Source organism: Procambarus clarkii, chromosome 69 (genome assembly GCF_040958095.1).
Source record: "Procambarus clarkii isolate CNS0578487 chromosome 69, FALCON_Pclarkii_2.0, whole genome shotgun sequence".
Taxonomy (NCBI): Eukaryota; Metazoa; Arthropoda; class Malacostraca; order Decapoda; family Cambaridae; genus Procambarus; species Procambarus clarkii.
In genome coordinates, this window is record NC_091218.1 from 19,695,358 (window position 1) to 19,708,960 (window position 13,603).

The 13,603-nt window shown below is 37.2% G+C and overlaps 1 protein-coding gene across 3 annotated transcripts in view; it reads right to left on the reverse strand.

Moving 5' to 3' along the window:
- LOC123772107 (protein tramtrack, beta isoform) overlaps window positions 1–11,714 on the reverse strand; it is a 76,671-nt gene extending 64,957 nt beyond the window's left edge. Inside the window, exons 1-6 of one of the 3 annotated variants that reach the window (XM_045765077.2) lie at window positions 11,600–11,714; window positions 10,403–10,498; window positions 9,193–9,840; window positions 5,297–5,429; window positions 4,929–5,050; window positions 1,010–1,141 (exon numbers count right to left, since the gene is read on the reverse strand). In XM_045765077.2, the coding sequence (XP_045621033.1) occupies window positions 1,010–1,141; window positions 4,929–5,050; window positions 5,297–5,429; window positions 9,193–9,840; window positions 10,403–10,483 (1,116 nt within the window). In that variant the 5' untranslated portion in view covers window positions 10,484–10,498; window positions 11,600–11,714. Of the gene's footprint in view, window positions 1–1,009; window positions 1,142–4,928; window positions 5,051–5,296; window positions 5,430–9,192; window positions 9,841–10,402; window positions 10,499–11,449; window positions 11,472–11,555; window positions 11,578–11,599 lie in introns of those variants that run through there. The other 2 variants (XM_069311144.1, XM_069311145.1) reach the window with 2 other exon arrangements.
- Window positions 11,715–13,603: the final 1,889 nt, after the last annotated feature.

The following is a 13,603-nucleotide window of genomic DNA, read 5'->3' on the forward strand; positions in this document are numbered from 1 at the left end:
GAATTTGGTGATTCTAAAATAGTTGTCCAAGATCTTCAGGAGAACCAAATACATAGTTTACCAGAAAGCCAAGATATTTTCTGAGTGAAATAAGATGATGATATTCAACCAATGTCCAATCCAAATATTCTTACAGGTGTTAGAAATGCTTATTCTTTTCATCCAAAAGAGATCAATTTAGTTGAACATGTAAAAAGTTATTAAAATAGGGTGAAATATTAAAAGTAGTCTGTCTGTATGTATATATTCATATATAATGTAGTTTGACCTACTTAATTCATTTACTAACCTAACTGAAATGAACTAAACACAAATATATACTGTATATGGGATATATCTTCAATTCATTAAGTCCATTCGTACATTGATTATTTTTCACCCTTTTCAGTCAACTTGCTAATATTCAAATAATGAATATTCATTTGCAAGATTTAAAACCAAATGTTCACAATTTTCACATGGTTGGTCTTGACTCCAATATGAAATTTTTGATAATATTGATTACCTTGTGGGAGGGGGTTGAGCTATCCTTAAAAATAAAAAAAGCCATAACATTTTTTACATCAATTTTTAGTTGCCTCGTAACAATATAAATTTAATATTTAAAAAGATTACCTTTTGAACCAGAACCAGATGAATCTGAAATGAGGATGTTCTTGCAAACCCCTAAAATAGGAAGAGGGGAAGAACTTTTGAACCAAAAGTTGGATTTATCTGAAATTTGGAGTTTTGAGTTTCTGAGTAACGACAAAAGTACAGATCAACTAACAGGAAAACTGGAAGGAAGTGTTGTTGGGCACTGCATGATCCGTCATGGAATGACCCCTTATGCCAATAAAATATTTAAGGAAATTCACTGTGTACCCAAGCTTTCTTAATATATATGGTAATACAGTATAGTGATGTCAAATATAATTTTAAATGAATTCTCTAACTGCACTTTACATTACTGTATCATTTCCTGCAGCTTCAGATGGGCAGAATAACACAACAGAAGGTTAACACTCACCAGCTGTTGCTGAGTCGAGCCTTGAGATCCACTTTGTGAATCGTCCAGCTGAAAGGCTTCCAGGGAAAACCTTGAGAGGTCTCCCCCAGCTCCTCCACCTGCTTGCCCTGCACCCCACCCAACCATCGAGTCCTGTAAAGATTAATTAACAGTTGCATTAACAAAGGTGCACATAAAGTGCAACACTAAAGCTAATATTATGCTGAAACTGCACGTAGTGTCAGTCTGAAGGAAACAAAGAAACTGTATTATTAAAGATTATTAGCAGAACATGAAAATTCACTGTGGAATTAAATTACATATAGGTAAAGAAAACAGCGATAAGGTTCACATTTTTTAATGTGATGAGCACAATTGAGATAGGTATCACCAGGCCAGCATATCCCATGATACAAACAAGGTGACGTAATGAGTACAGGAGATATAAGAAGCTAAGCAAATGTAAAGAATATAGTACCTGTGCTAGGATTTTGTCGAGTACTGTACATGCTGTTGTAATGAGCAGGACCTAGCTGGGAAAGGGGAAATGAAGGGAGGGAGGGGAGGGAGGGAAGAGAAGAGGCTTGGATCAAGCAGTATTCTTGAGGTTATCTTGAGATGATTTCGGAGCTTAGCGTCCCCGTGGCCCAGTCCTCGACCAGGCCTCCTTTTTATTACACACCCCCACAAAGCAGCCCGTAGCATCTGTAACTACCAGGTACCTATTTACTGCTAGGTAATAGGGGCATCAGGGTGAAAAAACTGCCCATTTGTTTCCGCATTCACCGGGAATCGAACCCGGAACCTCAGGACTACTTATCCGAAGTGCTGTCCACTCGGCTGCCTGGCCCCCCGTGTGATGACAGAAACTGAAGGGACCTTCAGTGGAAGAGGAAAATGATGCAAAACCTAGCAGGTGAGAAAGCAAACATTAGCAAGAGGGGAAGAACAGGACCTACAAGCAAGAGGGAAGAACAGGACCTACAAGCAAGAGGGAAGAACAGGACCTACAAGCAAGAGGGGAAAGAACAGGCCCTACTAGTAGCAGGGAAGAGGGGAGATAGGACCTATTGGCAGAGACGGGGCAAAAGCCAAAACCTACTAGCAGGAATGGGAGAGATCTACTAGCAGGGAGGTTGGAAAAAGGCAGGATCTACCAACAGGGTGGGGAAAGGCAGAACCTATCAAGAGGTGGGGAAGGGAGGGGGGGGAGGGGGGGAGGAAAAGGCAGGAGCAACTAGCAGAGAGCAAAGCCAAACCTAGAAGGGCAGAAGGCACCAGAGTACGGGAAAAAGTCATGGCCTTACAGGGACTCAAGGAAGCATGACCTGAAGGGATGTGGCAGCAGAACTCTGTCAACATGAACTCCAACTACAAATTAACAGAACTAAGTTCATTTCCAAACTTTTTATTTTTGCTAATTCTAGTTTTGCATAGCAAGAAACCCTAGCTTTGTAGTTTAATTTTAAACTTTATTTGAAAAAAATCGATCAAGTCTAAGTATGTTATTCTTTATTATTATTATTATTATTACCAATGACAACATTCAAAATATCAACTACACTGGTAGTTGCCCACTATTATTTTCAATTAAAACTTAAAACAATCAGATTAAAGGTATTAAAGATTGTTTCCAATTCATTGGAAACAATATCAGAAGTAATTTTTTTAAGGGATTTTGACACTGCATTTTTGAGAAGATTTAAATCTCAAATTATTGTTTGTGCTTAACTTCTAAAACCGTCTTTTGTTTCCATTAGGGTTTAATGGAATTTTCACCTGATAGGCACTACTGTATTACTGGCATGGATGATTCATCTAAAATCCAAATATGCAAGGTTCTACTTTTTAATATTTTTGTGAAAGGTTATTGCAATTTTCAAAGTTCGATACATAATTTTGTCAATTCCTTAGAAACACCTCCCCCCCCCCATTTGAGGGTAACAATGTAATTGCACATCTTAAAAAGCACAAATATTATTGTTTTCTAACATTTTTTTGTTTTTATATTTACTGGGTAGTTACTTTAATTAAGAAACATCACAAGTATATTTATATTTTGAGTATTTAAATATTATATGCACAATTAAGCTCGTTTTTAACGCAAAATACAAATTTACACCTAATACATTCCCATTCAAACCGAACAGTGCACAGGACAATATCTGTTCAAGGATTTGTACCAAATCTACAGGAGTTCAGCCCAAGAACATACAAGTTACTGAACTGAGGATATGTATTAGGAGGCATACATCTTGGGGGGGAAAATGCTATACTTTATTATTTTAATCCTCACAACTCTTAAAGGCTAGAATCCCTGGATCACTGTGGTTATAGTCATTCTGCCGATTTTAGTTAAGTGTCCAATTATTTACATAGTTATAATACATTATATGAACGAAATGGAGTTAACTAAGACATGAGAAAATTATGTTACAGAATAGTTTTACTTGCTTACCATGCAGTGATTATCAACTACAGTATTCTCAATTTGGTCTTTCTTGCCAGTGGTTGAATATTTCAGTACAACGTTACCAGACTGAATAGCAACAAAGAAGTGGGTTGCAAGACACTGTCTTTGAGCCATGCCAGTTACAAATTTTCATTGTGTAAACTAAAGTGAAGCAGCGAATAAATCCCCTCAAACATGAACATGAGAGACCTTGAGCCCTTCACTAAAAGTCAACAAAAACTGGTATCAACAATTGAAGGACCCAATGAGTCCCTCACTAAACGCCAGGGTTTTTTTCCTATTCTTTTCTATTTCTACTAAAAGATAATTTTTTCTATGCAAAACTGAGGTAACAATTTTGATCAGACACACACTTCAAGGTTAAGACAATGCCATAGGTGTAGAGGTAGGAAGAAGTGTTACAAATGAGCTGCTGAAGTGCTAGGCTCACTTTTACTCGAGGGTTGAACCTCACAAAAAACAGTAGCTATTCACATTATGCAATTGTAAGGATCTAATCACTATATATGATAATGGTACAGAGTTGTTAAATCTGTGGATATGAGGTGGTGTGTGAATGCAACGTTTGAATACAGTTTGAGTGCCAGTACTGTATATAGAAAAATTCTGTTAAACTGCACAAACACTGAGAGCATGTAATTTAAGCTATTTTAAAGACTAAATATTAAAGAAACATTCTAAAGTTAACTCTGCCACCTTAAGCTAGCCTGTTCACATATCCATTGTTTCACTTTAGATTAGGCCGAATGGAATAACTATATACAAATACTGGTAATTGACAAGCAGACTGAGTAATGTATACAAGCCTACAATGTACACCTACATTGCCCGTAAACAACTTCCTGGAACAGCAGTGGGTTACAGTGTCTTGCAACCCACTCCTTTGCTGTTATCCTGTCTGGGAATGTCATTCAGAAATAGGATTTAAACACTGGTAGGAAAGACCAGCTTCAAAAATCACACATCTGCCTGAAAGAAATAAAACCCAAAATTTGTCATTTTAAACGTCCTTACTTTGTCAATCAAAATATATTCTTATAACTCTCATAACACATACCCATGTCAAAAATATTGACGACAAGTGTTTTCCCAAAAATGTTAATTTGCTGATATTTACCCTATTAACTTGTCACTGGTATGTATGCAAAGTTCAAGTGATTAATTGTTTGGTTCACCGAATGATGCAGTATATGCAGTATACCATCTTCCCTAGCTTAATCAGCTTAATCTGACAGCTTAGAGTGTCAGCTTAATGCCTCTACTTGGGGCCGGATTAAAATTATGTAGGCCCCTGGGTTACAGAAAATAAAAAAAAATTGTATTCAAAATCCTATTGTATTTTTTACTCTCCAATTTCTGCATACATGTTCTGTACCCCATAGAGAAGGTTTCAAAGGTAAACACCCATCCTTAGCCCCGACTCACCCCAGATATAAGGTACAAGGCCACAAATTAAAGAGTACTCACTCCCTGTATTCCAGAGGTTCCCGGCATAGCCTGTGCAACAAGCTCCTCCATTGTCTGTGGCTGTGTGCCTGATGTTAGGCCCTGTGGCTCAAAACCCTGCGGACCTTCAGACACACCATCACCTGAAAAAATACAAGTAAAATACATAATTATACAGTACTGTATTCCAATAAACTTAAACACAAAAATATCATTCCTTTGTATAAAGGAGAAAGAGGAAAACATTTAAAAAATGTAAGGAAATGGAGGAGGATGAAAAGAAAGAATAAGAGGGAGGAGAGTAAATAGAGGAAGGAGAATGAGAAGCCTGATAAGAGAGGACAAAGAAAGAATCTAACAACCTCAATTTTAACAAGGACAATCCATACCTTGCATGGCAGGAGTGAGTGGATTGTATGCTATACTACTGTCAGAGTTCATCATGTCTTCACTATTTGCCTCTTCCTCTTTTGGTTCCTCTAACACTTCAGTCTTGACTATAGTTTCATCGTGGACAAGTACCTATGAAATACAAAATACAATTTTAAATAGTAAAAAAAAAAATTAACAAATTATATTCGTTATAATTAAACTTTGACAACTTTGCAATGCTAAAAACTATCACAGCACCTGCAAGCACGCACACTTGGGCTTGCTTACAGTTGTTCACAACTCAACACAAGAAGGGTTGAGGAGCTGTAGTTAGTGCTTGCACTAACATGCATATCAATTGCATCTCTACTAGTTACTTAGCACTTTTCCATTCTAATGACATTTAAACATGTCATCCAACTGCTGTTCATAAACATTCATGTATTCATCATTGTTACACAATTACAATTACACTTGCTTTTGCATCTATTCTCAGAGAATTCATTTGAAAACATTTTTACACAAAATATATAGTAATAAGCTAACAAATAACTTAGAAAACGTAAAATGATTGTAAACATTTTTCCCATCGCTGAGTGGCCTGAGAGCAGCCCAGGAAACCCAGAACGTTTACAGTCAGAATTGCATGGAGAGTCCAGACCGCCAGTGTCTGGAGTCACAAAAATGAACATGGAGGCAGTACAACATTCAGTTCTAGTTAGAAATTTAGCTATGCTTTCTACATCAGTATAGCAGAACAGAATCAGAGATTATTTAGGCACTATGTGATAATTGACTAAAATAAACGTATGAAAAAATGGAGTTGAACTTGAACTTCAACACTTGTCAACTACTCTGCCAATTTTAATACATCCTGTTACTCAAGCCTATCTTTGTCAGACACACACACACCAACAAAGGTGTAGCAATCAAAATGGAAGTCCACACATTCTGCTTGGATTGGTCACATTGGCCAATCACAGTACCCCATTGTACCAATCATAGTACCGATGGCCACAAACATGGTAAACAACAATGGGGCCTATTGGCACAAACAGTGAGGTGCTTCACCATTATCCCATGCCTATATATCCATAAGCACAAAAACTTTCAACCATTCAAACTCTGCCTTTGATAATGTTGACACTTGTCAATAAAATGCATCTCTTAGCAACAGGCCTTCATTAAATTGTAAAAATAAACTTTGGGAGTTAATTTTTCAAATTTCTTCAAGTGAAGAAAAACAAGAAAAATTTAGATTTGTGCTAGAATCACTGATCTCACCCTTTCTGTCATTTTCAATAATACATGTCTAAAAGACTGCTAACAAAAAATACAAATAAAAAATAAAAAAAATGCATGCATGCATAGATCAAATACAGATACATAAAGATGCCTACATACACATATATATACATAAATATACATACACTGTAGTACATACATAATACTTTACAGATTATTGGAGGTTAACCATCATTATCCATCAAGTCTAAGCAATTTGGCAGCAGGGAACACATTTATGCCAAATAAATATTTAATTGATGTACTTATACATTGGTGCCTATTAAAACACCAACAGTGAACTTAACCACTGCAGGCATTTTTAACATGTCTTAAAATAAATAACAAATATTGCAGAAAAATGCCTACAGAGGCACCTCTCCAATCCAAACCTGTCTATAATTGATCCCTTTTAATTAAACAACAAATCCCTTTAAGAGATGGAGAGTGAATCAGATGGGGAGGGGGGGGGGGGAACGCACATGGGGGTAGAGACCAAACAATGGACCACATTTGGCCAAGGAATCTCCCTACTATATTTCCTATCAGAAAAAAATCCCAATTCCCTGTGAAATCCAGATAATTATACAAAAAAATTTCCTGCAGATCAAATTTGTTATAAAGTTTAGGTCAGTGGAAATGCCAGACATTTTACTCTAAATATAATTATGAAGCCATATATCCCAATTATTTATTGAAAGAAAGTTCCCAAGATATTTCATAACACATCTTGGTTTAAGAATGTAATTTAGGCATGAGAAAGTCGACTGGGTGGTTCATTTAGTGTCATGGCCCAGCATATCTTCCTAAAATGAAAGTCCAGTACTTATAGTAATGCTGTGGTCGAAAGTACAAATATGTCGAGATGGACCAGCAGAAAGCAGACTATTATAGTACTGTACTGAATTTGGACAAATTGTTAAGTTCTTTATTTAAGTTGCTAATAAAACCTAACCTAACCATCCTAGGCCTAATACACACTATCTGAGGCCTAATATAGTACATATATAGTATTTAAAAAGTTGAGTTTAAATATATACCAGGAAAAGATAAAAGGCAAATGGGGGGGGGGGAAGAGACCTTCAACAAGCCGCCAGCTTCCTGTCCTCATCGAGGCCACTAGGGTTAGTGGTCCTCAGGTGAACGAGGTAAATCAGGTACAGTATATACTATATGAGCTATACTAGGCCTAAGAATATTTCAGTTTTTTTTTTAAACTTATTTTTTTTAGTCTAGTAAAAATAAACAGGTAATACAGAAAGTGGGTTACTGGGGTCCATTACCATATTGTTTTGATTGAACACAGTTACAAAATGTACTATCAAAGCAGGAGTATAGGTGGTATGGGCCTACCTTTGAAAAATAAGCTATAAAAATAAGAAAACTAAGGGGCTGGATCTTTAGAAATACAGTACTAGCAATGAGCGAGAAATCTCTCTACAGACAGATTCTCCTGGTAGTTGTCCATCACATGATTGGCTAAAATATAAATTTCTTTTGGTGAAATTTGTTTGAAGAGCATGGGAAATATTAGGGTATAATTGGTAACTCCTTTTAATATGGCTATAATGTTTCTTTTTTTTTTTTTTTAATTTATAGATGACTAGAACACTAAGAAAACAATGAGAGTTTTGTGAAAGCCACGGAGCATATTTATACAAAAATCTATGGTTCATTTTTATTTTGAGTTGGTGTGATTTTTGTTCATCCAGGGATGAGCCCTGCTAACTTGAAAATTCTAAACAGGTTCTCATATAACACACACATTTGATACATGAAACGGTTGCGAATTGGTAGGTAAGAAATGTATATGGCATAAAACCACTAATATGCAAAGCATTTCAAGGCTGGGGCATGGGATGTAAGCTAGATGTGGTGAAATCTCTCTACAAACAAGTTCTCCTTGTTCCTGTCCACCATGATATTGAAATAAAAAATTTGATCAGTGAACCGAGCCCATAGAGCTTGGAAAATATTAGGTTATACATGGCAACTTCATATGGGTTTCATCACTATTTTTGAAGGCAACATTCAGAGAAACAGTTGGTGCCTTGGAAAAGCTTCATTTTTAAGTTTCATATAAATAATTAAAATTCATTGTGTTGGGAGACAAGCAGCCAGTGTATACAGTACATACTGTATACATATATATATATTTACACATGTTAGGCTTATATCAAGGCCCCCCCCCCAGGTCACAATTGCACAACATGACAACTAATTCCTGGGGTACCTATTTACTACTAGGCGAATAGGGGCATTAGGTAATAAGAAATGCACCCAACCATTTCTGTCCCACCTGGGATTCGAACTCAGAATTCTCAACTGTGAATCAATAACAAACCCAACTATACTACCAAGACTAATATACAACAAACAATACTGAGAAATACACAAAATTTGATAATAAATACTGTAGACAAAAAAAAAGACATTCTCAGAAAGCTGGATATCATTCAAAATCTGGATCAGATTTCAATCAATTACCTAGACTTTCAGTTACAGTAATCACAAACATTTGGAAATACAAATTGGACCATATAAACGAGATCATACTCTCATAAGGAAATTTATAAGACAACAGCCATAAAATAAAACAATGTAGAATACAGTACACTTAAAGCCTCACCTCTACATTTTGACTAGGGGATGATGCAGGTGGCATGTCTTTTTGTCTATCTCCTCTCCCTCTGTCTGTGTCAGATGGGCGTTCTCTCATATCCTTCTTTTCTCTACTATTGTCTTGACTAGGACCGGATTGGGAGAAAGGAGTATTGGAGAAGCCCTCGTCTGAGGCACGAGAGGGAGGCCGAGCTGCATTTGTACGCGTGTTCTCCCTAGACTCTCTGGATGAATGTTCTCTTGGAGGTCTAGAGTCCTCAAAGCTTTGGTTATGCAAAGAGGACCCATCCTCCTGTCTCGCCCTTTTTGAATGTGGTGGACTAATGTCTCTAATACTAGCACTCCGCTTGTCCTTATTGGCACTTCTGGATGTGGGAGCTTCATCTGGCACTGCTAAGCCCTTTATCTTCAGGCACTCTGCTGCTTTTATTAGTCCAGCTAAGTCTGCCTGCAGCACATTCACTTCCCCTAAGTACATGTAATTGAGTAGAGCTTCGAGCTCCTCATGTTTCACATCTTTCAACACTATCACAGGATGCTTGCACTGAGTTCTATTAAAAATTTCTTCAAAATATTCACTACAAGTGGAAAGCACCAGCTTGTGCACAGGATAAAACTTTCCTTCACACGCCAGAGTCACATCACAGTATGATTCCTGCACAAAGAAAAAAGTGTTAGCTTGCATAAGTACTTCTACAGTGTTATCTTTACAATTGGTTCACAACAAAATGAAAATGGCTCAAGATTTATAGTACCGTATACACATTACAGAACTGTAAATTAACACACCATTGACCAAATAAAAATTATCACTAGAAATGTCTGAATCCATAAAAATGGCTTCAAATGCTGATAAAATTCGTGTCTTTAAAAAGTGTTACAGTATATGAAGCATTCTACATAAAAATACATTTTGCAATTACTGTACAGCATGTCTTGATTACTGTATAGGGCAAATAAGTTATCTTCTAAGCCATTTACATGTTTATGAGCTTTAGTTTAAGGAATGATTTAATGTGACACACTGTATATAGTCACTGTATATAGTCACAAACCAGATTTGGGCACAGTGCTTTACAGTTAAGCTTTTAAAACGTACATTGCTGCTAATGTGTTGCAAAACTGTAAAAAAAAAAAATATAAAATTAATCACTTTTCATATTTTTTTTGGTGCCAGAACAGTAAAATTATAGCAACTAAAAGTATGAACAACCTACCTTTCTTCTAATAGTTGACAATACATGGAAGAAAGTGGTTCCATGATTGTTCCACTTGAGGGATAACAACCCTGTATCCATTTTTAAGTTTCACTCCTGCAAATCCAAAAATATACAAAATTTTAGTAAAAATGTTGGACAAACACTACTGCATATCAATACTAATGAAATTATGTGGTTAGTATCATAGCTGTCATGGAATTGGCAAATGGCAATGTCCCAACAGTACTGTAAGCATGAGTGCACCTTATGAAGCAGTGCGACTCAATAATATTACTAGCCATTAGTATTACAGCAATTGTCATGCTACAAACCTAATTAAAATTCAAAAGGAAATGTCAGCAAGACATAATATTGACTTCATATGAACTGCAATACAGGAACAAATACAGGAATGAACTGCAAACTAAATATACTGTATTTAGTTTCCCACAAAATATGAATGGGTGCTAATATCTTTTGTACCAACATGTAGCCATCCAAGTATTGGCTTCTAAATTTGCACCAGTGAAAAAGGCTGCTCAATGATGATTTGTTATATTTATAAGCTACTCAACCATAAGCAATGCAACCTAATCATTAAAAAAGTGTGACTAACTGAAAAAATATCTAGAAAGATGAGGATTCATCTCGGTATCAGAAATGCCTTTGTCCAAATTTTTAAATCACCAAATGTCCAAAAGGTACATGGAAAACATTGTTAAGTTTGACATTTAAAAAATTACAATGACATACAGAGTATCTTATTTTATTCCTGATCATCCTACAGTCTTCACTGGTACTGGCATGTGACAATTTACTCCACTGTCCTTGCTACATAAATCTCAATCATATCTTCATCAACATTCATCAATTATTACTTATTGATGATGATGCAGGGGGGCGAGACCCCCCCCCTCAGAACTGATAACCCCCCAGCCCCAGACACCACCACCACCCTCACACATCACACATTCACTCCAAATACAGCAACAATAACGTTTCCACTCAATATTATATCATAATTTTGCGGCCGTCATCACTACGGCCATCAGAGGAGAGCCCGACCTCCCCCCCATCTTTAATGACGCTGTTATGCCGCTTGTGCGTGCGGCTGGGCTCCCTCCATGCTTCAAGTGTGGTTAGGAGATGGTGTAGAGGGAGAAGGGCTGACCAGCGGGCTGGTAACTGGGCGTGAGGGGCGGGAGGAGAGCTTACTTGTGGCATGGTAGAGTCAGGGCCGCCAGACGCCACCATCACAACCGACGCGCAGCAGATCCTCCGGGAATTTCCTTCTTCACTACGAGCCTACTTTTTTCCACGGCCTTTCTTTCACATTTAAGCAATACTTTCAGCTCTTAGTTTAGTCATGATACCTGAATAAGAGCTAAACAATATTTGAAAGAATTTGTTTATCTCTTTGGATGGATTTTTTTGAATGTTGAGTGATTTTGTTTACCAACAATGAAATTCTCACACTTTAGCATTAATTATTAGCAATGACATCATTTATTCGCGAAATTAAGTGACGATTCAAATAATTAAAAAAAAGGAATCAATTGTTTTTTTTATACTTTTTTAGGCATAAATTTAAAAAACTATTGTGCCTGTAGTCGTCTACAGAGGAAGAGTGTCTTGCCAGTGGGCGACGGACCACTTAATTATGGCTCCCCATGGTCGGGGACAGGACGCTTATCGAGGCTCGTTTGGCCCAACTACAGATCACCTTCCCCAAGATGCAACCCACAACAGTTGTCTAACTCCCGGGTACATACGAATTGCCTTGCTTTGACCAACAGGCCTTCTGCAGTTTCCGAACTCTTGTGAAGAGAGATTGACAAAGCTTAATTTACATTCTATAAAAAGAGGAAGAGCAAGGGGTGACATGATTGAACTATACAAGAGAATGAAAAGTTGTAACGTAGTGGATATTAATATATAATAAAATACGACACGAAGCAATGGATATCAATTGTTTAACTTTAGATCTAGAAAAGACCTGGGTAAATACTGGTCTGAGTTGTTGATTTCTGGAACAAATTACAGGATAACATAATAGATGAGGAATCACTTGATTGTTTCAAAAGTCTGGGTAGACAAAGAGCCGCCTCGTGTTATATGTTATGTGCCCATCCGCCTCTGTCCTGCAACGGGAATCGAACATGGAACACTTGGTAGTGATCCCATCACACGGGCCACTGCGCGACACGAAATTAAAGCATGAGAATTTCCCAAATTTCATCTCTTAACTTTTGCAACAAGACGCACCAAAAACGAGAGAGAATTAACGGTAAAAGATCATGGACCAGCTATAGGTAGATGGCAAAGACAGTAAATAGAGCTTTAGCAATACAAGGTCATCCTTAATCTGGATTCCGTAAGAAGTACCAATCCACCAAGAGTCACAGATTATGAGACATGCCAAGGGGGTAGAAATAGCCTTAACTCTATCCCTTTGAGATGTATTTTTGTTCTTGTCTCAATAAACTTACTTGAACTTGAGACATGCCTGACTTTATGGGAGAGCCACAATAACAGTGGCCTCGACGGGGACAGGTCTCCATGTGCAGGCTATTGGGAGAACCAGACACTTGTGCACCTGAATTGCTGCTTTCTTTTCCCTAAAGTCAAAATTTCGTTGTTCCAAAAGTTTGGTTGGCATTTTACGGCAGGTTGCATTTGCTGAGTAACATTAAATGATGGAATGTTATCGGCCGCTGACACTGCTACTAAATTCTAAATTCAATAGTTTCTTCTCATCCATTGGCACATCCCTTGTAAATTACGTCCCAGATTCCTAAACTAATGTAGATTACTACCTCCCGGCAGCTATCCCGAGTCTCTGTGCCTATCCCCAACAAATTCCTCCGATGTCACCAACATAAAATTTTCTCTCTTAAAACTAAATCAAATAAACCTTTGAGGTACCAACCCTATTTTATACAAATTTGAAGGTTTATAGCTTTTGTAATTGTATTACTATACAACAAATACCTCTAGCCTCGAACTCTCCCAGATATTCTTTAGAAAGCCAGAGTAATCAATCTATAAAAGTTGTGATCTCTAACTAAAATAGTCAACTGAACTAAAAAGAGTCAACCAGTGTAAAAATTGTGCTTCTCCTGCCCAGTAAAAAAAAAAGGGTGGGGAGAGAGAGAGAGAGATCTTTTCCTCACCTCTTCTCATCCTACATGTATCGGACGAGAAGTTAACCTGTATTTT